At 47.9% G+C, this 25329-nt stretch overlaps 1 protein-coding gene across 1 annotated transcript in view; it reads left to right on the top strand.

Moving 5' to 3' along the window:
• The window catches only part of LOC113450486 (mannan-binding lectin serine protease 1-like), a 90018-nt gene that overhangs the window by 61121 nt on the left and 3568 nt on the right, over nucleotides 1–25329 (top strand). Inside the window, 7 exon segments of the mRNA XM_087933715.1 lie at nucleotides 6545–6553; nucleotides 6556–6681; nucleotides 7756–7830; nucleotides 20934–21068; nucleotides 21897–22010; nucleotides 23557–23742; nucleotides 24943–25010. Coding sequence (XP_087789841.1) covers nucleotides 6545–6553; nucleotides 6556–6681; nucleotides 7756–7830; nucleotides 20934–21068; nucleotides 21897–22010; nucleotides 23557–23742; nucleotides 24943–25010 — 713 coding nt within the window.

Genomic DNA, 25329 nt, shown 5'->3' with positions numbered 1-25329 from the left:
TGACTTTAATCCTCTGGAGCGCTGTCCTATCTGCCCCTGTGCAATTGGCAAACCAGACAGAGGTGGAGTAAATTAAGATACTCTCCATGGTGCAGCGGTAGAAGGTCCCCAGCAGTTTTTCATCCAGTTGTTTGTTTCCTGAGAAGCCTCAGGTAGTAGAATCTCTGCTGGGCCCTGTTGACCAGGGCTGCAATGTGAGCCCCCCCCCAGGCAAGATCCTCTTTTAGGGTAACACCCAGAAACTTAAAACTGGCCACTTGCTCCCCTCGGTCTCCATGGATAAGCAAGCGCTGGAGGTCTGATCTGTTCCTTCTGTATAACCCACTATCAGCTCCTTGGTCTTATTGGTATTGAGGACCAAATTATTGTCTCCAAAAGCAACTGTTGGTCCACCTCATCTCAGTAGGCAGACTCACACACACACACACACACACACACACACACACACACACACACACACCGGAGATGGGTCCTACCACTGTTGTATCATCTGCAAATTTAGCAATAGTATTACTAGCGTGAGTGGGAATGCAGTCATGCACGTAAAGAGTAAAGAGTAAGGGACTCAACACGCAACCCTGTGGCGGACCGGCGTTAAGAATAAGGGCTGAAGAGGTATGGTGACCTAATCTGACCCTCTGTGAGCGGCCAGACAGGAAATACATCATCCAAAGGCAGATTGAATAAGAAAGTAAAATAACATTTGTAAAAAGACAAAATATAAAAACAGTTGAAAATGCTGCATCAAAATAGACAGCCCAGGTTATAAGCCTGGTAGTCCTCTTCTTACGACCACAACTGAGCGAGAAATTTATGTTGCTAAGCGAGACATTGCCTGAAATGGCTCATTTGGACAGCTTTTCTTGCCACCGTTGTTAAATGAATCCCTAAGTGAGTCACACAGTCTTTCAGTGAATCTGGCTCTCCCCATTGACCCGGCGACCGTCATAAATACGAGTCCATTGCCAAGTGCCAAAATGTTGGATCCCATGGGTGCTGCAACCGTCGTAAATCACCTTTTTCAATGCCCTTGTAAACTTCAAACAGACCCTAAACGAATGTTTGTAAGTGGAGGACTATCTGTACAGATGGTGGCCGGACCTTCCGACATTAAGCAGTGTTATGGGAATCGTGCCCAATTTTTACAACCATTTTGGGGGGCTTCCTTTTGGTGGTGGAAAGTCAGTTTCTTTCAGGGGAATTTTCTGTAGCAACTGTAAAAAAATATCCTCTTTTTTTTAAACATAGTTTTATTAATTTACTAGCTCGCTACGAAACTTTGTGGTGAGGCTTAGTTTTGGGGGAGGAAAATAAGGGGCGGAAATTGTACCTCTGCCTACCAGCATCCGTCGGTATTCCTCTGGCCAGTGTCCTGTCAGTGTGTGAGACAGTTGAGGGCTGTTTGGAAACTGAAAGAGTATTTGCTGTGTGAACAAGGAGACAGCAAGGAACCTGGGCGTGGCTTAGCTCAACTGTTCTGTACTAAGGCTGCTTGGTGCTGTGAAACTGAAACTCCTCTGCTTGTGTTTTGCATTTGGAAGAGATTTCTCTTCAGGTGGGGAGCGGGAATAGAACTCCTTAGCATCAGAGCGTAATAATAATAATAATAATAATAATAATAATAATAATATAGGAAATACTCTAAATGCTCTGATGGTCATTTAAAAAAATCCTTTCTTAGTGACAAGCCAAGAGGAACATAGGTGCCAAATTTCAAGTTTGTAGGCTTTACTGTTCTGGAGATTTTGTGATGATGTGTGAGTGGTGCTTCGCTTTTATAGGGAGATAAGAAGAAGAAGAAGAGGAGGAGGAGGAGGAGGAGGAGGGAGGAGGAAGAGGAAGAGGAGGAGGGGAAGGAGGAGGAGGAGGAGGAGGAGGAGGAGGAGAAGAAGAAGAAGAAGAGGAGGAGGAGGAGGAGGAGGAGGAGGAGGAGGAGGAGGAGGAGGGGAGAAGAAGGAGGAGGAAGAGGAGGAGGAGGAGGAGGAGGAGGAGGAGGAGGAGGAGGAGGAAGAAGAAGAAGAAGAAGAAGAAGAAGAAGAAGAAGAAGAGAAGAAGAAGAAGAAGAGGAGGAGGAGGAGGAGGAGGAGGAGGAGGAGGAGGAGGAGGAGGGAGGAAGAGGAAGAGGAGGAGGGGAAGGAGGAGGAGGAGGAGGAGGAGGAGGAGGAGGAGGAGGAAGAAGAAGAAGAAGAAGAAGAAGAAGAAGAAGAAGAAGAGGAGAGGAGGAGGAGGAGGAGGAGGAGGAGGAGGAGGAGGAGGAGGAGGAGGAGGAGGAGGAGGAGGAGAAGAGGAGGAGGGAGGAGAAGAAGAAGAAGAAGAAGAAGAAGAAGAAGAAGAATGCAAATATTAGGGAAATTAGGAAAAGAAAACACAAAAGTTCAAAAGTGGTTTCCAAGTAGAAAAAAAGACATTTGTATATATATATATTTTCTTCAGGTCAAAGCAGCCCATTTAGCCCTCTCTGGTAAAAATATCCATTTATTGATTTGCATCCCGCAAATCATCTTTGCATCATCTGGCCTCTCAGCATATAGAAAAAAAAAACGGCACGACGGGTTTAATTTATTCAGGGGATTAATTCATTTTACCTCCTTCGGGCAAGGGAGACTGAGCACATTCGCACCGCATTCTAAAACAGCCTATTAATACCTTATTATTCATCATTGCCAGCATCCCTGTGATTCATAGTTGTTTGAAGGAGACAGGCCGCGGCTACCCCATGGCGGAAAATAAAAGGTGAATAAAATCTCTCACGTGCGTTTTTCAGGAAGGTCTGAAGGATTTGCTTCATTTTTGGGGGGGTGGAGGGGTGGCACTGTTTTGTCCTAGACCTTCCCAAGATCCTGAAGCCAACTCCTCGTCCCGATAAAACCCCTTTTATTTAGATTAAAGGGAATTCCTCTCCAGCAAAGTCCCGGCCAACAGCCTTTCATGAGATTGCACAACTACAGACCTTGATCAGGCTTGGAGAATTGTCAAGCCGATAGCTTCCAAACGCCATGCTGTAGCAGCAATGACTTGGCAAGGAGTCAGGAACACATCTTCACCCTCACTCTCCTTTCGCTCCTCTTTTATTCTCTCTGGGAGGGGCCATTCACCGTCCACCTGAGTCTTTACTCCCGAGTCCACCCTTGTTCCTTAGCTATTCCCTTCATCTGGCAGCTCTGTGCATGTGCACATTGGGAACAGGCTCCGGCTGTTCTTCTTCCCCACTGATCTCTGACTCCGAAGGCAGCTGATAACTGTCGGACGGCCCTGGCCCCATCTCTGCCTCCGATGCAGAACTCACGTCAGAACCTTCCCCAGACTCCAGGGCTGGCCCAGGTTCCTCCCCAACCTCCTCACTGTCCGAATCTGCCGCCAGCTCCACTGGCCGCTGGCAGGCCGCAACAGACATTCCCTTCAGGAAAAAGCTTCTATACCTGCCTTCGGTAACCACAGAAGCACTTGAAGGTTGTCCTCCATTTACAGCTATTCACGTTGTGGTTCGCCAGCAGCCTGTGCAGACGGCAGCAGAATTGGGCAGTGGGGAAGAACGGGGACCAGTCCGGGAGTCGGTGGAGGACTCGGATGAGGGTCCTGCATCCGATGCCGAGATGGGGGCCAGGACCATCTGGGAGTGGGGTGCTGCCTTGGGAGCCTTCAGAGTCTGGCAGCAGCGAGGCAGAGGACCCAGGGGAGCCTGTTCCCAGTGCGCGTATGCACAGAGCTGCTGGAAGGCGAGAGCAGCTGAGACAAAAGGGGCGACTCAGGAGTAAGGCTGGGAGGTGATTATCCTTCCCATAAGGGATAAAGGTCAGGCCAAGGTGACAAAACCTTTGCAGGAAGCAAGGTCGTTCGTTCGGTTCAGATTCATTCTTGAAGCTCTTTATAACTTTGGTTGTTGTTTTTCCTTAATTCATTTGACACTTCTGTGATTGGCAGCACTTCACAGGACAGAAAGGTGAATGCTTATCTCGAGGGACTGTTTGAGATTCATTACCGTCTGGGAATGAAAACCATTCCCAGCGTTGCAATAAAATAAGACTTGTTTTTTAAAATAAGTGTGTGCACAATTACGGTCTAGGAAGTCTTGGTCAGAACAGTTCATTTAGTGACCATTTGAAGTGATAACCCATGGAACAAAAGTTGCCTTCAGAAGTTGTGAGAGCTTCATCCCTGGAAGCTTTCAAGAAGAGATTGGACTGCCGTCGGTCAGAAATAGCGTAGGGTCTCCTACTTGGATGGGAGGGTTGGACTAGATGACCTCCAAGATCCTTTCCAACTCTGTTATTCGATATTCAGTGGAACAGAAGTTGCCTTCTTAAGTTGTGGGAGCTTCATCCCTGGAAGCTTTCAAGAAAAGACTGGACTGCCGTCTGTCAGAAATGTTGTCGGGTCTCCTGCTGGGTGGGGTGGGGGGTTGGACTAGATGACCTACAAGGTCCCTTCCAACTCGGTTAATCTGTAACACATGTGGTTCAGTTCCAAACTGAGAGAAAGACGCTGGGAATAACATGGAGGCTGATTGGAAAGAAAGATTCAGTTAATGATGAAACAGAACCGCCGGTTCTGTTTCCGGTTTTGGGGCAGCTGATCAAATGGCGGAATAGGTAGATGGATCTTAGTTTCTGTAACTTTGAAGTTTGGGATTTGTGCAATATGGGCTTTGTGTTTCTAAAGAGGGTGTTGGGCAATTGCTATTGTGGCGAATGGCTTTTGTCCTGTGCTGAATTTTTGGTGAGGAGCTGCTTGTTATAATCCTACTAACTCGGTTTTTGTTAGCTGTCAAACTTTGCTGCAAAGGAGTTTCTCGAAATATCCTGTCTTGAATGGGCTTCTGCTGGCAGTATTTGCTTTGCTTATGAATGGAGCCATCTAGATAGTTGGCTTCCTCTTTCATTCAACTCTTTTATCTCCTTAAGTGCCAGCATCTGCTGTGGGCTATTAAGAAAGACTTGGGGGCTCACCATGTATGCATTTTTGTTTTGGTCCAATGTTTCTTTGCTTTCACACATGTTAAAGCTTCGTGTAGATTATAAGCCAGGAATATTTTTGTTAGGTATAATACCAGAGAATTATGATAAGGGGAATTTGGATTTAATGTATTTAATGATAGAAGCAAAGATTGTATTTGGCCACTACTGGAAAAATGAGGTAACACCGAGAGAAGAAAAGTGCAATTAAAAAAATATTAGATTGCGTAGAAATGGACAGACTGACATTAAAGATAAAAGAAAAAGAATATACGGAGTATTTTTGAACATCAGATTTGTTTTATAAATGGTTGGATAATAGGAATTAGAAGCTGGAAAAGTATTATTATGAAAGCAAATTGACCCAGGCAATACACTGTTCACAAAGCACTTATGCATGTTAAATGAAAATGTGTAAATAAACTGTTAAGAAAGGGAAGGGAAGGGAGGAAGGAAGGAAAAAAGAAAGGAAAGAAAGAAAAGAAACGAAGGAAGGAAAGAAAGGGAAGGAAGGAAGGAAAGGGAAGGAAGGGAAGGGAAAGGAAGGAAGGAAGGAAGAATAGAATTCTTTTATTGGCCAAGTGTGATTGGACACACAAGGAATTTGTCTTGGTGTAAATACTCTCAGTATACATAAAAGAAAAGATACATTCATCAGGAGTCAAGAATCATAAGGTACGAAAGAAGGAAGGAAAGGAAGGAAAGAAAGAAAGGGAAGGAAGGGAAGGAAGGGAAGGAAGAAAGGAAGGAAAGAAAGAAAGAAAGAAAGAAAGAAAGAAAGAAAGAAAGAAAGAAAGAAAGAAAGAAAGAAAGAAAGAAAGAAAGAAAGAAAGAAAGAAAGGGAAGGAAGGAAGGAAAGAAGGAAGGAAGGAAAGAAAGAAGGGAAGGAAGGAAAGGAAGGAAAGAAAGGGAAGGAAGGAAGAGAAGAAAGAAAGAAAGAAAGAAAGAAAGAAAGAAAGAAAGAAAGAAAGAAAGAAAGAAAGAAAGAAAAGGGAAGGAAGGGGAAGGAAAGAAGGAAGGAAGGAAAGAAAGGAAAGAAAGAAAGGGAAGAAAGGGAAGGAAGGAAAGAAAGGGAAGGAATGAAGAGAAGAAAGAAAGAAAGAAAGAAAGAAAGAAAGGGAGAGAAGGAGGCAGGGAGGGAGGGAAGGAAGGCAAGAAAGGAAGGAAGGAAGAAAAAAGAAAGAAAGAAAGAAAGAAGAAAGGAAAGAAAAAGAAAGAAAGAAAGAAAGAAAGAAAGGGAAGGGAGGAAGGAAGGAAAGGGAAGGAAGGAAAGAAAGAAAGGGAAGGGAAGGAAGGAAGGGAAGGGAAAGAAGGAAGGGAAGGAAGGAAAGAAAGAAAGGGAAGGAAGGAAGGGAAGGGAAAGAAGGAAAGAAAGAAAGGGAAGAAAGGAAGACTTGGGGGCTGCTTTCTGTCTTTAAAAACATTTCCTCCTTTGGGGAAAATATAACATTCTGCCTCTTAATGGTTCCCCAAAATATTCCATTCTTCTTGGAGGGGGGGCGATGGGGGGGCTTCCCTCGAGGTCAAGACTAGGAGGATTGTGCAGCTCTTCTTTCGGAAGTCACCCCTCCCTTCTGTCCCCCTGTCTCCAGTTGCAGACTGCAAAGCCCCCGAGAAATCTCACACAGTTTCGTCACCTTCTCCACCCCGCAAAACCTGACCACGTACCAGTCGGAGATCCGGTATGTCTGCCATGAGCCGTTCTACCAAATGGTCCCCAACGTCACAGGTGAGTGTCTTCCTGGGGGGGTGGGGGAACGACATGATGCTTGTACCCCAAAAAAAAAACCTGTTAATTGTGCAGATGCATTCAGACGACAATTCTCTGACCTTTGTGAATTCTGTTCAGGGAAGATGGAAACAGTATAAAGTAGAATCAAATATATTTGGATGTAACACTACTCGCATCACAATCGAGATCAGGTGAGGTGCTAATACCACTCGATCAAGCCTTAGTAAGGCCACACCTAGAGTCCTGCATCCAGTTTGGGTCACCACACTATAAAAAAGAGGTTGAGGCTCTAGAAAGGGTGCAGAAAAGAGCAACCAGGATGATGAGGGGATGATTGGAGGCTAAAACATATGATGGACTTGCAGGAACTGGGCCTGGCTAGTCTAGGGAAGAGAAGGACCAGGGGAGACAGGAGAGTGTTATGTCTTTGGGACTGGTTGGGGTTTACAACCAGGTCCGTTCTTTAAGCGGGAGCACGAGCAGCTCCCATTGGCTGGCTCCGTTTGACAGTCGGCTATAAAAGCCGGCTGTCGGGCTGAGCCAGTTGTCGTTCGCTAGCCAGGTCTGCCTGTTAGTAAGCAGACGCGACGACCCTTTATTCCCTGAATAAAGCCTGTTCCACTTATGCTCTGGTCTGAGCCTCTCATTACTTCGATCTACAACAGAGAGCATCTTCCAATATTTGAGGGGCTGCCCCAGAGAGGAGGAAGAAGGGGTTCGAGCTATTCTCCAAGGCACCTGAAGGCCAGACAAGGAATCATGGATGGAAACTGAACAAGGAGAAATTCAACCTGGAAATAAGGAGAAACTTTCTGACAGGGAGAACAATCCACCCATGGAACAGAAGTTGCCTTTGGAAGTTGTGGGAGCTTCATCCCTGGAAGCTTTCAAGAAGGGACTGGACTGCCCTCTGTCAGAAATGGTGTAGGGTCTCCTGCTTGGGCAGGTGGGGTTGGACTAGATGACCTACAAGGTCCCTCCCAACTCTGTTAATCTGTAAATCTGTAACCGTCTCTGCAATTCTTGATGTCGCCCCCTATAATCAGATTTCCACGTTTTTCTTTTCGGCAGGGATCTTCACCTGCGACGCCAAAGGAGTTTGGAGAAGCAGCGAGCTGGGGACCCGTCGACCCACCTGCCAGCCAGGTACTCCAATTCCCCACCACCACCCCAGCACACACACACACACACATACACACACACACACACCCTTTCCAAAAAGGCCAAAATTGTGATCGCCTTCTGCAAAAGCTCCTTCCTACATCAGCAACTTGACACCAAGGTCCAACGAGACGCCTCGAGGCCACAGGGGCAGGCTCCAAAAAAAATTTTTAGCAACCGGTTCTCTGCCTGGGGACTGAGTGGGCGTGGCCATGGTGGGCGTGGCCTAGTTGGCCTCCTGCAGCATGGTGGGAGGGCCATTTTCGCCCTCCCCGGACTCAGGAGGCTTTCCCTGAACCTCCGAGAGGGTGAAAACAGCTTCTCCCGGGCTCCCGAGGCCTGATAGAGGATGGAAATGGGCTCATTTCCGGCCTTCCCGAACTTCCGGGAGGCCTGTTTTTTGCCTCCCGAGACTCTATGCTCGGCCTGGATTTAACTAGGATCCAAAATGGGCCCTTTAGAGATTCCTGGGAGGGGCAGGGCAGGAGGGGCGGGGCCAGCCAGAGGTGAGATTTGCCCATTCTCCAAACTGGCCATAAAATTAGATACCAATTTGCCCAAACCGGAGCAGACCAGTGGCAGCCGACCCCTGCTCTGGAGGGTGTGGTCGGTTTTCAGAAAAGACAAGCCAGCTGTTAACTAGGTTTTCTTCTCAGATGGGGGACAGGACAGAGCCGAGGGTGTGGCAAGCTGGCTACTAACTGGGTTTTCTTCCTGGGGAGACCAGTGTCAACTCATAAAACTTTCCTTTGGTTTTTTAAAAAAAAAATTGAAAAAAAATACTTTATTGAAATTCAAAATATTAAAAAGTTTACAAAAATTTCTATAATAGAAGATGCGTCAATATCTTTCAGCATCGTTTTTTGACGGTACAATAAACAATACATACAATTAATACTTGACAGTTATTCATAGTATTGGTAATACTAATTCACAGTGCCTTAATATTATTGGTAAAAAGTGATTCATGTATATACTGTAGGTCATTGGTTCCAAAGAGAAAAAAGTCATATTAACACTAAGTACACACAAACACACACACACACACACACACACACACATATATATATTCTGAGGTTCTCACGGGTATTTGTATGTGGATCTTTGGTTATTCGTGTTTTCTCCCACGTAAGATTGGAAGTATCTAGGCAACATTTCGATGAAGTCTCATTCATCATCTTCAGGCTTGTGTCTTCGGCTTTGTGCTTCTCGGAGTGATGTGAGCTTAAAAGGAAGAAGCAGCTGCAATCTCACATCACTCTGAGAAGCACAGAGCTGGAAGACACAAGCCTGAAGATGATGAATGAGACTTCATCAACGCTTGCCTAGATACTGCAAATTTACGCGGGAGAAAACCCGAATAACCAAAGATCTAATATATATATATATATATATATATATATATATAGAGAGAGAGAGAGAGAGAGAGAGAGAGAGAGAGAGAGAGAGAGAGAGAGAGGAATCAGAGAGAAACCTACATAATTATAGTCTGTGTACTGTGCTCTCTATTCCATAGCCATAAGAGAAGGTATGTTATATATTTTTCAGTATAATAACTACATATATATTATAAATTAAATATGAATATTTACCTAGATCTCCATTTTCTGGCAATTTCTTGATTTCAACAGTTTCTCGTTGGTCCTACCTATATGCCAATGTGCCAATTTTATTTCCTCTTTTAATCTATATTTTTCATGTTTTACTCTCTCCCTATTGATACCAAATCTTCCAGTTTGAGTAATATTCTGAATCTTCTTTATCGTTTCATTTCATGGCGAGTCTATCCATCTCTACGCAATCCAGGATTTTATGAATTGTAACTTCATCCGACGGAATGGTAGACATTCGTATGCGTGTTTTAGTAGTTGCCATTAAAAAAAAAGGGAAAGAAGGAAATTTGGAAGACCAGTGTAGTATTTGAAAGCGGAAGTATATTCCAAGTCTTCTCTTTAAAAGATTGTAACTAAAATACCAGAGCTTTTGACCACAAATATATTTAATTGAAGAACGTGATGGGTGACACCCAGACGGTGAAGGTGCTCAATTGGAGAATCTGATTTATGACACACCCAGGAGAGAGGGGGGAAACAGGGTCACGTAAATTATGTATGCCAGTGTTGGCTTCATACAGGGCAGTGCCAGTATGTGGCCTCTAGTAAATCCTTTGAAGTTTTTTGAAGTTTGGCTCAGGAATCATGATTTCATTAGGGCGATTGCTGGAATCCTGACAGCCAGAGGTGTTAACGAAAGCGTGGAATCATCAGAAGAAAACAGCAAATGTAAATTTCACGCGACGAACTTTAGCAGCCGCATTCCCACGACGTGTTAAACCACGGAGTTGCAAAGAGACCTGGTTCCCTGGTTCACATTGCATCATCCCTTGGGGAGGTAGAGATGGAGCATTATGCGCCAATACCCCTGCAACCTAGTGTAGATTTGGGGTCTTTGCGTTCAAGGGGGAGAACTTCCACACGGTTTGCGTGGGTTTGACGCACCAGGAGGTTCTCCGCGCTTGCCAATCGGGGGTGCAGAGGGAAGCGAAGTGTTTGGGTTTGATGTATCCTGGACGCTAACCACAGGTGGGATTCAAATTCTTTAACAACCAGTTCTGTGGGTGTGGCTTAGGTAGTGGGTGTGGCTTGGTGGTCATGTGACTGGGTGGGCGTGGCCAACTCAATATCACTCACATCGAGGCCCGCATCTCCTCACCTGGCCTCTCATGACTGTGGGGATTTTGCAACAGTCGTAAGTTTGAAAAACGGTCATAAGTCACTTTTTTCAGTGCCATTGTAACTTGGACTGGTCACTCCACACAAGCAAAATACCAGCAAAGGAGGGGAAAACAACTCCAGAGAAATTCCTGAGACAGGAAGTCTAGTCCTGCCAAGAATGTAATAAGGGTTAACGGACAGGCAGTTTCTGTAAGTAACACCAGAATGTTTCCTTCCTGCCTTCCTGACAGGATTAGCCCTGTAATTTCTTCTAACAACCGGTTCGCCTCGATGTGAGTGATATTGAGTTGGTCATTCAATTACCTGACCACCAAGCCACGCCCACCAACTAAGCCATGCCCACAGAACCGATTGTTAAAAAATTTGAATCCCACCCCTGGGTGAACCTATGGCACATGTGCCGGAAGTAGCACGGAAAGCCATTTCTGCTGGCATGCGAGCCGCCACCCCAGATCAGGTGCACTGAGCATGTGTGTGCACCTCCCTCCAGCCAGCTGATTGTTAGGTATCTGCCGTGCATGCCCAGGAGGGGCAGGGCGCAAGAGAGTGATGTGAATGCATGCCCAGAGGTGAGACAGTCCACATCGGGGTTGCGCACATTATGTGCAGAGACACAGGGCACACACATGCACAGAGACATGTGGTGTGTGGGAGGCCCATGCACGCATGTGCAGAGGCGTGTGGCACACACACGGGGGTCACATGTGCTATGCAGCGGGGCGGTTGCATGCGCAGTGCATTATGGGTGCAGGCATTCATGCGTACGCTTTCACACACACACACTCACACACACACACTCTCTTTCGGCAACGCCAGGACAAAAATGTTAGCCATCACTGACTATACAATCTATACATAACTATTTCTCTACCTTCTATATCTATTATATACATTTTCTTATTTCTATTGTCAATCCAATGATACCATTTCTCCAATATTGCACAGTATTCTTAATCGACTTTTCCTTTTAATTCCACGGTCAATTTATCCATTTCCGTGCACTCATGATTTTTATTTTTTAATTACTAAACCCACAATTAGCCCCCACCCGCAATTTTCTAGAGGCAAGCCATTCCACGGTTTAATTGTTCTCACTGTTAGGAAATGATTCCAGATTGCTTCTTTCCTGGATTAGTTTCCATCCATTTCCTCCCTTCCAGAATCACAGGACTGCAGGGGACCTCAAAGGTCTTCTAGTCCAACCCCCACCTTCTTGTCCTGCTTTGGAGAATAGCTTGACTCCCTCTTCTTTGGGGCAGCCCCTCAAATCCTGGAAGACTCCTCTCCTGTCCCCTCTAATCTTTCTTTCCATTAAACTGGACACCCCCAATTCCTGCAACCATTCTTCGTACATTTTAGCCTTCATCATCCTTGCAAACAGAGCCTAAATTTAAGGGCATATCCCCTCAAGATGTCCGAGCGACAACTCTACACTACAACTTTCCGTCTTCTGTTGTGTTGTGTGGCTGGGGTCCTATTTCAGCTCCGAAGAACGAGCAGCCCGTCGTAGCTAGACCAAACGATGTGGCAGCCTCCCCGCACCCGCCATGTGTGGCCATGCGGGCCTTCGCATCACACCGAGGTATTTTGAGATGCACAAATAAGCAATGATGGACCAGGCCATGTACGGCAGGGGCCGCCAACCGTTTGGATCTCAGGGACCCTTCAAACTCATCCTTTTAAATCCCGCGGACCAGAAACCTTGGGAAAACCACCCCCCAAAAAGTCCGCAGGAAAATCTCCCACCCCGTTTTCCTACCGATCGATCGTTCTTTATTTGGGATCGGAGGATACCGTCTCCAGCTCCCTTCTCAGGGAGAGAGGGAGAGACTTTTGGCTGCATGCAAGGAAATCAGCAGAAGCCGCAAAAGTCTTTCTTTCTCTCCCCCAAAACTCCGCCAGAAAGGAGTCTTTGCAGCCTCTTGGAGCAGGAGGCCTTGCAGGGTCCCAAAGGCTCCTTTCTGGCGGAGTTTGGGGGAGAGAAAGAAAGACTTTGGCTGCTTTCCTTGCGTGCAGCCAAAAGCAGAAGAAGAAAGAAGCGGAAAGAAGCAACATGGTGGCCAGGCCAGTCGTGTGAGGCGAGTGGGGCAAGTCCCCCTCCTCCACCCTTTCACCCCTCCCCTCACTATCTCATGTTGTTCGCAATGCAAGCAATGCAAATCTTGTGTTCCTGTGCAGCCTGGATTATTTGCTTTGGAGGGGACATTTCTCTGCGGACCACCCAAATTTTCTCACGGACCACCAGTGGTCCCCGGCCCACCGGTTGGCGACCACTAATCTACAAGGTCTCCATCATTGCTGGTAGATCGTGCCAAGGAGCCCGTTTCGAAGAAGGGCAGGGAAAAAATATTTTGGATGTGATTAAAACGGGTAGATTTTTACTCTTTAAAATCCATGCCGGCGAACAGATCCTGAAAGAAAGGATCCGGGGAAGCTGCTGCCTTACAGGTAGTCCTCAACTTACAATGGTTCGTTTCCCGACAGTTCCAAGTGACAAATGGCACTGGCGGGGGGGGAAGGTGACTCAGGGCCTTTTTTTCCACGCTTAACGACCCGTTGCCAAAAGTTGGCCCCTTGCTCGTATTTTTGACGGTCGCAGTCAGGGGTGGGATTCAATTTTTTTTTGACAACTGGTTCTGCGGGCAGGGCTACGTGAGCGTGGCCATGTGACTGGGTGGGCGTGGCTTTTTCCCAGCACGCCCCCCCCCACCGCAGTGGTTTTTTTTTTTGACTCCTGGGCCTTGGGGAGCCTCCGGGGGGGTTGCTACCAAATGGCATCCACAGGACCCAGGAAGGCAAAAAATGGGGGCTGTGGGGGGGGACCACGCAGCACAATTCATGCTCCATTTTGGGGCCTACGCCCTCCCACCCAGGAGGATTCCCTGAGGCCCAAGAGGCAAAAAAAAACGGAGCGCGGGGGCGCAGTACACACACACACACACACACACACACACACACACACACACACACACGCTCTTTTAGCCTCCTGGGCCTCAGGAAGCCTCCTGGGCGAAGAAGCAGTAAGATAGCAAGGGGGAATCCCAGCACAGCTGATCACTGGAACAGCTGATCGTCGTGAAGGGGAGGGAAGAAATACCTCCTCCTCCTCCTCCTCCTCCTCTTTCTTTGTGCAGCACACACCCTTCGCACACACATACAGACACATACCCGCATGCCCCTTTTTGCCTCCTGGGCCTCAGGGAAGCCTCCTGGGTGAAACAGTAAGACAGCGAGGGAGATCCGGAACAGCTGATCATTGGAAGGGAAAAGAAATTTCTTCTTCTCCTTCTCCTTCTCTTTCTTCCTCTTCCTCTTCCTCTTCCTCTTCCTCCTCCTCCTCCTCTTCTTCTTCTTCCTCTTCCTCCTCTTCCTCCTCCTCCCTCTTCCCCTCCTCCTCTTCCCCCTCCCCCTCCTTCTCTTCTTCTTCTTCTTCTTCTTCTTCTTCTTCTTCTTCTTCTTCTTCTTCTTCTTCTTCTCTCCTCCTCCTCCTCCTCCTCCTCCTCCTCCTCCTCCTCCTCCTCCTCCTCCTTTTCTTCTTCTTCTAATTCTAATCCTTCTTATTAGTCTTATTATCATTCTCCTCCTCCTCCTCCTCCTCCTCCTCCTCCTCCTCCTCCTCCTCCTCCTCCCCCTTCGCCTTTTCTTCTAATTCTAATTCTAATTCTTCTTATTCTGCTTCTTCTACTCCTCCTTCTCCTCTTTCTCCTTCTTCTTTTGCAGCAATCCCCCTCTGGTTTTTTTAGGCCCAGGATGGCAAAAACCAGAGCGCGGGGGGGGCGCACAGCATACACTCCACCCCCGCCCTGCCACATGCACCCATTTTTGCCTTCCCCAGGGGAAGTCAAAAAAGTCAAGATGGCCTCCATGAGGATATCCTCTCTTCCATCTTGACCTCTTTGACCATCCCTGTGTGACCATCCCCAGGGAGGAATAAAGATAGGAATCAGAATAGAGCTGGAAGGGGGCCTCGGAGGTCTTCTAGTCCAGCCCCCTGCTTCAGAAGGACATACCATTTCGGACAAGTGACTGTCCAGTCTCTTCTCAAAAACAACACACACACAAAAAACTTGGCATGGATTTTAAGAGAAAGTTAATCAGGGGAAGCTTGAGGAATTGCAGAGGAATTTATGCTGGGGAAAATAATTGCACGTTTGGAAAATAATTTATGGCACAGAATTTATTTTTATTTTTATTTTGCAATCCTAAACGTCCTTCCTTTTGCTATTCACATGCACCCGGTTTCATGGGGACAAATCTGCTATTTATAATATATCTGCTAATTGTATATTTATAGTTACATCTGTAATTAAAGTTTAAAAGCAGGGGAGGTATCATATCAAAACAAAGTCGAACTGCAAGCTTTTTAAAATGTTAAATCGTGCATGCAAATTTTGGTGTTTTGATGGCTGGCTATTGTCAATCCAGGGGTCCTCTACCAATGATATTAAACCCAATCTGTTTTCCCCCACCCTCAAAAAAAATCACCATCCAATACAGGTAGTCCTCGACTTACAACAGTTCACGTAGTGACCGTTCAAAGTTACAGCAGCACCGGAAAAAGGACTTATGACGGTTGCAGGGTCAGATGATCAAAATTCAGGCACTTGGCAACTGGCGTGTATTTTTTTGTAACCTTCCCGGCCGGCTTCCAACAATTATTTGCTTAATGATGACATAATTCGCTGACCAATTGCAGTGATTCACTTCACACCATTGGCCCAAAAAAAAGAGAGGGGGTTGTAAAGTGGAGACAAAACTCACTGAGCCACGGGCTCGCTTCTCCCCCTTAAAACATTTGGGGTTCAACTTGCAGTCGTAACTCAAGGACTACCTGTGCTATGCCGTAGGGAGAACATCGGACGACTGAGAGCAAATTTGGCATCATCTACCGCAATGCGCAACTTTGTGCTCTGTTTCCGGAAGTGCCAAAGGCTAACCATGTGTTATTTTCTTCCCTTAGTGTGTGGACAACCCAGCCGCGCTCTGCCCACCCTGGTCAAACGAATAATCGGCGGGAGAAACGCAGAACCTGGCTTTTTCCCCTGGCAAGCTCTGATCGTGGTCGAGGACACGTCACGGGTGCCCAATGACCGGTGGTTCGGCAGCGGGGCCCTCTTGTCCGAATCGTGGGTGCTGACTGCCGCCCACGTCCTCCGTTCCCAGCGACGGGACAACACGCTCACCGCCGTCTCCAAAGAACACGTCAATGTCTACCTTGGCCTTCACGACGTCCGGAACAAAATCGACGCGGTCAACCGGACGGTGGAAGAGATTATCCTCCATGAGTCTTTTGACATCCAGAATTACAACCACGATATCGCATTGGTCAAGTTGAAAGAGAAGGTGACCATGGGACCTTACATCATGCCGGTTTGTGTACCTCAGGATCCGCGGGAGTCGGGAGGACCTCAACCCAACACGTTGGGCTTGGTGGCCGGTTGGGGCATCTCCAACCCTAACATCACGGTGGATGAGGTGATCAGTTCTGGGATGCAGACTTTGTCGGATGTCCTTCAGTACGTGAAGCTACCTGTGGTCCTCCACGAGGAGTGCAAGACAAGTTACGAGTCCAGATCGGGTAACTACAGCGTGACAGAGAACATGTTCTGTGCTGGTTATTATGAAGGAGGGAAGGACACCTGCCTTGGAGACAGTGGAGCCGCATTCGTCATCCGAGACTTGGACAACCAGAGGTGGGTGGCCCAAGGATTGGTCTCCTGGGGTGGACCGGAAGAATGTGGCAGCAAGCAAGTCTACGGGGTTTACACCAAGGTGTCCAACTATGTGGACTGGCTGCAGGAGAAAACGGGGTGGGACTCCCTGGATTCCAATCTGGAGGAGAGATGAACCGGATGAAGGTGAGACCCAACCCAAGGACCGAATCCTGTGTTTGAAGAACCTCAACCAAGCGCGGCGACATTCCAAATTCTTTGAGGGCATTATGGACAGGGAGAAAGATCTGGAGATCCTTCCTCCTTGCATCGAATTTCAGACACTCCAACTGCAACGTTGCTTTCCTGAGAAGAAGCAACATTCTCACGTTACTACTACCAGGCAGATTTCCAGAAAGTGTGGTTGGCATCGATTTGAACGGCATCATACGGTATCGTTTAAAACTTTCTTCCCCGGCTTTTCGGTTGTTGGCAAAGGGACCGTCGAAAGATGCGCCGAATCTTGTCATTTTGTAGCAAAGGGGAAACTTAAGAAGGGTGATTCAAGACTGGGTCGGGCGCTAAGACAACGTTTGTTCATTTTTTAAGACGTGTGGACTTCAATTCCCAGAATTCCCCATGCTAGCTGGGGAATTCTGAGAGTTGGAGGGCAATCTTGAAAGATCCGGAGGCTGAGAAACTCGGTTGGTGGAACGTTTTCTCCCTCTAGTGGCCGCTTCTGGAATAGAGATCTGGTCCTTTGAAAGTAGAAAGATATTTTGAACCTCTGTCAAGTGTACCCCCAAATCTGAAAAGTAGGGTGCATTTTTCCAGGTGAAGGGAAATCTCCCTGGAGAAATATGGACCTCCCAAATTCAGTGAGACACTCCAAACATTGGTACGGTTGTGGTTGCGTACAACAATTTCAGTGCTGTTCAGCCTTTCGTTTTATCCAAATCCATCTTTGAGTACAAATTATTTTCATTTCTTTCAACTAACTGGCATTTCTCATTCTTCCCTACATCATCCCCCGAAAGAAAAAGAAAAAAAAATCAGAAAACATTGGGACAGACAGAAATAGAAGCTTCTAGCGGAGAAATTCCTCTTTTCTTGCAAAGCGTGATGAGTTTGCGCCACCGTTTAAAGCAGATTCGATTGCTTTGCAAGAAAGATAGAGCAATATACAGCTACTCCTCGACTTACGACATCTCAATTTCATGTCCGTTCAAAGTTACAACGGCACTGAAAAAAAAGCAACTTAGCGTTGTTTTTCCACACTTACGGCCCTTGCAGCATCGCCCTTGGCCACGTGCCCAGAATTCAGCACCTGACTCGTATTTACGACGGTTGTCGTGTCTCGGGTTCAGGCGATCCCCTTTTGCAACCTTCTGACAAGCAGAAAAAAACCATCTGCCGTGAGTCACTTAACAACGGTGGCAAGAAAGGTGATATAAAATGGGATAAAATTCACGACGCCTTTGTTTCACTTAGCAACAGGGACTTGGGGCTCGTAAGGGGTCGTAAGTCGAGGACCACCTGTGCAACCTTGTTCAGTATAACAATTTCCTTTTTGGGGCGGTATCCTGGACTGCTTGCAAGATATGTACGTCTGCGGGGCATCCTTATCAAATAGAAGATCATTTGGGCCGCCATTTGTCAGAAACGGTGTAGGGCTGTGATGGCAAATCTATGACACGCGTACCACAGGTGGCACGCAAAGCCATTGTGTGAGCACGCGAGCCTCAGCCAAACTTACCTGCAGTGCGCATGCCTCCCAGCTGATTTTCAGCCCATTTGAGGCCGTTTTCGCCCTCCCGGAGGCTCAAAGGAAATACCAGAAGTGCCAAAACGGGCCTGTTTTTCGGCCTCCTGAGGCAGCAAAAGCTTCCCTTGAGCCTCCAGAAAGGTGAAAATGGCCTCCTCTGGTCTCCAGAGGCTTTCCGGAGGCTGAAAACAGGCACTTCTGGTATTTCCAGAAGGCCCACTTTTCAGCCTACCGAGGCTGCAGAGGCTTCTCTTGAGCCTCCAGAAAGGTGAAAATGGCCTCCTTCCGGTATTTCCAGAAGGCCCATTTTTCAGCCTACCGAGGCTGCAGAGGCTTCCCTCGAGCCTCCGGGAGGGCAAAAACGGCCTCAAAAAGGCCAAAACTCAGCTGGGAGGCGTGCGCGTGCGCAGTGCAGGTTAACAGGGCAGGGTGGGGATGTTGTGCGCACCTGCACAGGGTTGTCGCATTGTCACATCCCATTTTATATCACCTTTCTTGCCACCGTTGTTAAGTGACTCACGGCAGATGTTTTTTTCTGTGGGTGCTGGCGCACATGTTTTCGGCACAACAACAAAAGGTTCGCCATCACTGGTGCAGGGTCTCCTGCTTGGGCAGGGGTGGGGTTGGACTAGATGACCTACAAGGTCTCTTCCGACTCTGTAATCTGCGTTAACCCACCCAGAATGGCTACATAGACAGTTTCTCAACAAAACACAAATCTGTTCATCATTTTATATCTACCACGTTTTTCTCTTTTGTGAGCAGCCGTCCGGTGAAAAAAATCAGGCCATATTTGAAAGAAATACTGTATTATAATCCAAAATGTGCTTAGGTTTGGTATATTCTGAGCTCTGTTACATATTTAAGAGGTATTACGCCATTTATTGTGGGTTTTATACTGTTTTGTAGCATTTCCTAACCTTCTGTAATTAACAAACTTTGAGAAGAAAACAAATAAAACTGTTGACACACTCTAGCAATACGAAATCGCCTTTTTTAAGTTCTTGAAGCAAATTCAAAATTTTGTTAGAAATAGCAGCTGGGGTGGTTGCTACACCTGTCCTGCAGGTAATTCTTGATTTCTAATTCCTTTGGGAACCATTCCAAGTTTCAATAGCATGGAAACAGTGATTTACAATCAGTCCTCACACTTATGACCATTGCAGCATCTCTATACTCACATCATGAAACCGCGAGTTTCGTGTCAGCAACGGGTGTGCATTTACAACGGTTGTAGCATCCTGGGATCTCTGCTGTGACCTTCCCAGCTTCCGACAAGCTAAGCCAATGCGGGGAAGAAGCTAGATTCGCTTAATGGCTGTATGATTCATTTAACGACTGCCGTCATTCACCTAGTAACCATGGCACACAAAAAATGGTCAGAAAAATCAGGTGCAACTTACTTAACAACCACCTCGCTTAGCAAAAGGGAAATTGTGGTTCCAATTGTGGAGACGTGGGAGCCTCATCACTTGAGACTTTCAAGAAAAGACTGGACTGCCATTTGTCAGAAATGGTGTAGGGTCTCCCGCCTGGGTGGGGGGGTTGGACTAGATGACCTACAAGGTCCCTTCCAACTCTGATGATCTGTTATCCCATAATCTTGATAAACGACGGCATTCTGTAACTGGGGTAAAAATGATTGTTTGCGATCAGAGTTGCATTTGCCCAACATTGGAAAAAATGAGGAAACCCCCTACGGATGAGAATATCATTTTAATTAATATTAGATTGGGCAGAAATGGATAAGTTGACATTAAAGATAAAGGATAAAGAAGATACAGAATATTTTTTTAACATGGGATTTGATTTGTTCTACCAATGGTTAGATACTAGAAGTAGAAATTAGAAGCTGGAAGGATACCAATGTGTACAAGTAAATACTAGTATCCTTTCCTCCTCCTCCTTCCTCTTCCTCTTCCTCCCCTTCCCCCTTCTCTTCCTCCTCCTCCTCCTCCTCCTCCTCCTCCTCCTCCTTGTCCTCTCTCCTCCTCCTCCTCCTCCTCCTCCTCCTCCTCCTCCTCCTCCTCTTCTCTTCTTCTTCTTCTTCTTCTTCTTCTTCTTCTTCTTCTTCTTCTTCTATCTTCTATCTTCTATCTTCTATCTTCTATCTATCTAAAAGCAAAATGTCCCTTATGCATCATCACGAAATCTCCAGAACCGTAAAGCCTACAAACTTCAAATTTGGCTTCTAGGGGCTCACTAAGAAAGAATATTTCCAAATGACCCTCAGAGCATTATTAGCATTTTTTATATTATTATTATTAACACGCTCTGATGCTAAGCAGTTCTACTCCCCCTCCCCACCTGGAAAGATATCTCTTCCAAAGGCAAAACACAAGCAGAGGAGTTTCACTTTCACTTTCACAGCAGCACCAAGCAGCTTTAGTACGGAACAGTTGAGCTAAGCCACGCCCAGGCTCCTTGCTGTCTCCTTCTTGCTCACACAGCAAATACTCTTTCAGTTTCCAAACAGCCCTCAACTCTCTTTCACACACTGACAGGATGCTAGCCAGATGAATACCGATAGATGTTGGGAGGCAGCGGCTGAAAGTTTTTCCTCTTGTTTTTCCTCCCCGAAAACTAAACCCCACCAACTAGTTTTGTAAGAAAGCACGGGTATCAAGCTAGTTGTGTATGTGTAAATTGATCCAGACAATACACTGTTTACTAAGCACTTAAGTATGCTAAATAAATAAATAAAAATTCCCCCAAAATTATTGCTTGCGATCAATTTGCCCCTTTTCAGCCATTTTCTTTGGTTCCAGATCAGAATTCTCCCCAAACTTGGCAACTTTAAGGCAGGGGGACTTCAGCTCCCAGAATTCCCTAGTCAGCCATCCAGCCATGTTGGCTGGGGAATTCTGGGAGTTGAAGTCCACCCATTTGAAATTGGGAAAAAACTGTTCTAAATCTTGGTTTTCCCTTCTTCCCCAGTCTGCGGGAAACCCAAATTTTCCAGAAGTTCGCTCGGCCGGATCATCCGGGGACGATATGCCCAGAGAGGAATTTCTCCATGGATCGCCATGCTCCAAAGAAACGGACGGCCCTTCTGCGGAGGGTCCCTCATAGGTAAGAAACTTCTGGGTTATATTATACCAGCGGAACGGGGCAGGGTTAGGTCTGTTACCAGTTCTCCTCAGTTTGGGCAAACCGGTAGCTAATTCTGTGGCCGTGTTCTGACCCAAACAAACACAAACCAAAGGGAACAGAAACCTTTTAATGGTTCTTACGAATCCCCAGTTAAAAGGCTGCTGCAAACTAATTAACTTTGATAAGCACAAGAATAACAGATAAGAAATATTTTACAACACAAGAGTCTTTAAATACCAACTTAAGCTACTGGAATGTCCACGAGGCTGGAGTTTCAAAACGTCTTTGCTTCCTGCAAAGAACGTTCACTTCACAGCTGGCTTTTATCTGCTTGAAGGAGGGGCCATGACCTTGCAGCCTTACTCCCGCGTCGCCCGTGCTGCTGCAGCTGCTCTTTCCTGCGAGCAGCCCCGCACTCATGCGCACTTGGCACAGGCTCCTCGGGAACCTCCTCATCGCTGCTGCCAGACCCCACAATGTCTGAAGGCAGCAGTCCACTGCCTAACGGTCCTGGCACCTTCGTCTGAGTCCTCGCTCTCCTCTGCACCTGCAACCGACTAACCACCCCTGGGATTCAACCAGTTTCCCTACCAGTTCGGTGATCGCGCACTTCGTGTGTGCGTGCACGCACCGAATGTGCGCGCGCAGCTTTCCAAACACCAGCTGAGACTCTGCAATGCTTTTCTCTCCTTTCTCCCCTCAGCCGATCGTCGGTGGCGTTTGTTTTCACTACCGGTTCAGCCGAACCGCTCTGAACCGCTAGCATTTGATTGCTGCTCCTGAGGTTGTGTTTTTGTTATTTTCCAGGCAACCGGTGGGTTGTGACAGCTGCTCACTGTCTTCATGAAGATCTGGATCCCGAAAACCCAGTTTTCCGAAATGCAGACGTGATCAGCCCATCTTCCTTCACCGTTATCTTGGGTGAGCGGTCGCTGCGAAACAAACCAGGTTTGAAACTCAAGGAGGGAGGGAGACTTCGACGGGTCCTCCTTGACTGACAACCGCATCAGGGCACTGAGGAAAGTCGATTATAAGTGGTCTTCGCTGTTATGACTGTCTCGGCCTGCTTTCCACAGCGCTGAAGGAAGTCACGGGCAACTGGTTCTCACAGTTATAACAGTCTCAGCCTCCTTTCCATGGCACTGAGGAAAGTCGCTGACAAGCGGTCCTCGTAGTTATGACCATCTCAGCCTCTTTTCCACGGCACGGAAGAAACCGGTTCTCGCAGTTATGACCATCTCAGCATCCTTTCCACGGCACTGAAGAAAGTCACTGACAACTGGTCCTCGCAGTTACGACCATCTCCCGACGATCAGCTCCTCCTACAATCAGTGGGCCAGGATCCCCCTCGCTGTCTTACTGCTTCACCCAGGAGGCTCCCCTGAGGCCCAGGAGGCAAAAAGGGGTGCGCAGGGAGGGCAAGGGGGCAGACGGGTGCTGCGCGACCCCCCATGCGCTCCGTTTTTTGCCTTCCTGGGCCCCTGAGTCCCAGGAGGCCAAAAGGAGAAGGGGAAGGAGAGGGAGAGGAAGAAGAAGGAGAAAGAAGAAGAGGAGAAGGAGGAGGAGAAGGAGAAGGAGGAAGGGGAAGGGGAAGGAGAAGGAGAAGAAGGAGAAGAAGAAGAAGAAGAAGGAGAAGGAGAAGAAGAGAAGAAGAAGAAGAAGAAGAAGAAGAAGAAGAAGAAGGAGGAGGAGGAGGGAAGGAGGAGGGGGAGGAAGAGGAGGAGGGGAGGAGGGGAGGAAGGAAGAAGAAGAAGAAGAAGAAGAAGAGAAGAAGAAGAGGAGGAGGAAGAGGAGGAGGAGGGGGGGGGGAGGAGGAGAGAAGGAAGAAGGGAGGAAAGGGAAGAGAAGAAGAAGAAGAAGAAGAAGAAGAAGAAGAAGAAGAAGAAGAAGAAGAGGAGGAGGAGGAGGAGGAGGAGGAGGAGGAGGAGGAGGAGGAGAAGAGGAGGAGGAAGAAGAAGAGGAGGAGGGGGGAGGAAGAGGGGGAGGAGGAAGAGGGGAAGAGAAGAAGAAGAAGAGGAGGGGGGAGGGGGAGGAGGGGGAGGAGGAAGAGGAAGAGAAGAAGAAGAAGAGGAGGGGGAGGAAGAGAGGAGGAAAGGGGAAGAGAAGAAGAAGAAGAAGAAGAGGAGAAGAAGAAGAAGGGAAGGGAGGGGAGGAGAGAAGAAGAAGTACTAGTAGTAGTAGTAGTGGTGGTGGTGACAACAGCCACGCCCACCCAGTCCCATGGCCACGCCCACCTAGCCATGCCCACCTAGCCACATCCACCTAGCCACACCCACAGAACCAGTTGTTAAAAAAATTGACAGTCTTCAAGCGAAGTACCCAAACGCTATGCTGAATCCCCTCCTATTGCATCAGCCGCATCTGGCAGCTGTTACTGCTGGTCGGCTCTTAAATCCCTTTTACGGGTTGGACTGGAAGACCTCCCAGGTCCCTTCCAACTCTATGGTTCTCATCCTAATTCCCACAGGGAAGCACCGAACCCAGAGGCCGGACGACACGGAGCAAACCCTCCAACCTCAGGCCATCCACATCCACCCTTCCTACAAGGCGGCCACCTTTGAGTACGACATCGCCGTGGTCAGACTCTCCAAAGAAGCAACCCTGAACAACTACGTGATCCCCATTTGCTTCCCAGACGGATCGCACCAGACAGGTGGGGATGGCGGGTGAGGGGGGCGGTTAGCCTGGCTGGCTGGCTGGCTGGGGAATTCTGGGAACTGAAGTCCACATCGCTCTTTAAAGTGGCCCCCTGTGAGAAATACTGGCCTAATCTTTGCAAATGGCCTATTGAGTTTATTGCGATCTTGGGGACCCAATTCATGGTGCCCATCTACTGCAGAGTCCTTGCCTGCTCTCTGGGCTGGGTGGTTTCCTTGCAGGCGTTTCAGGACCCCAATAGGTAACATCATCAGGGCTAGAAAGGAGAAGGGAGGAGGAGGTGGTGGAAGAGGAGGAGGAAGAAGAGATAGAAGAGGAGGAGGAGGAGAGGAGAAGGAGGAAGAGGAGGAGGAAGAGGAAGAGATGGAAGAGGAGGAGCAAAAGGAGGAGGAAGAGGTGGAAGAGGAGGAGAAGAGATGGAAGAGGAGGAGGAGCTAAAAGAAGAGGGGAGGGGAGGGGGAGGAGTTGGAATAGGAAGAAGTGGTGGAAGAGGAGGAGGAGGAAGAGATGGAAGAGGAGGAGGTGGTGGAAGATGAGGAGGAGGTAAAGGAAGAGGAGGGGGAGGAGGAGGTGATGGAAGAGGAGGAGAAGATGAGGAGGAGGAGGAGCAGGTGATGGAAGAGGAGGAGGAAGAAGAGATGGAAGAGGAGGAGCAAAAGGAGGAGGAAGAGGTGGAAGAGGAGGAGAGGTGGTGGAAGAGGAGGAGGAGGTAAAAAGAGGGGAGGGGAGTTGGAAGAGGAAGAAGTGGTGGAAGAGGAGGAGGAGGTAAAGGAAGAGGAGGGGAAGGGGGAGGAAGAGGAGGAGGAAGAGGAGAAGGAGGAGGAAGTAGAAGAGGAAGGGGGAAGAGGAGGGGGAAGGAGGAAGAGGAAGGGGAGGCAGTGGAAGAGAAGGAGGTGGAAGAGGAGGAAGAGGAAGAGGAGGGAGGAGGAGGAGGAGGAAGAGGAGGAGGAAGAGGAAGGGGGAGGCAGTGGCAGAGAAGGTGGATTCACTTAACGACCATGTTATATTAAGAATTGTAATGATTCCCTTAGCTATGGTGGCAAGGACGGCCATAAAATAGGGCAAAGCTCCCTTAGCTAATGTCTCGCTTTAGCGATGGCAATTTGGCCTCCATTGCAGCTGTAAGTCGAGGACCACTACTGTGGTCGTAAGTCGAGGACTACCCCTGTCTCTTTGTCTGCCTCCCCCCCCCCAGATGCCACAGTCATCGTCAGCGGATGGGGGAAACGGTTGCTGCAACGCCTCCCAGATGCCTTGATGGAGGTGACGTAGCCGCTCACGTCGATCTCGCGATCTCGCGATCGATCGGTCGATTTATCCATCTCTCGGTGGGAGGAAGAGGGATACGGACCGAGGCTCGATCCCCCGTATCCTTCCTTGATCACCCTTTTCCCTAATCTGTGGGAATCTCTGTTCTGTCCTAGGCTTCTCCCAAAAGCCCTAAGCCAATTCTGAGTCCGGCCAAAACCTCTTTTATTAAATGAATGTGAATTTATTGCCTTCCCGGTCAGCCAACAGCCTGGCAAACGTTCTAGCCAAGGTATAATCGTGAACTCGGGCCTTATCTCTCTTGGAAAGCCGC

The sequence above is a fragment of the Pseudonaja textilis genome, chromosome 4 (assembly GCF_049901715.1).
Source record: "Pseudonaja textilis isolate UNSWEBS1 chromosome 4, rPseTex1.2, whole genome shotgun sequence".
Classification (NCBI taxonomy): Eukaryota; Metazoa; Chordata; class Lepidosauria; order Squamata; family Elapidae; genus Pseudonaja; species Pseudonaja textilis.
The sequence above is the reverse complement of the archived record's forward strand: the minus strand, read 5'-3'. Positions and strand labels throughout refer to the sequence as shown.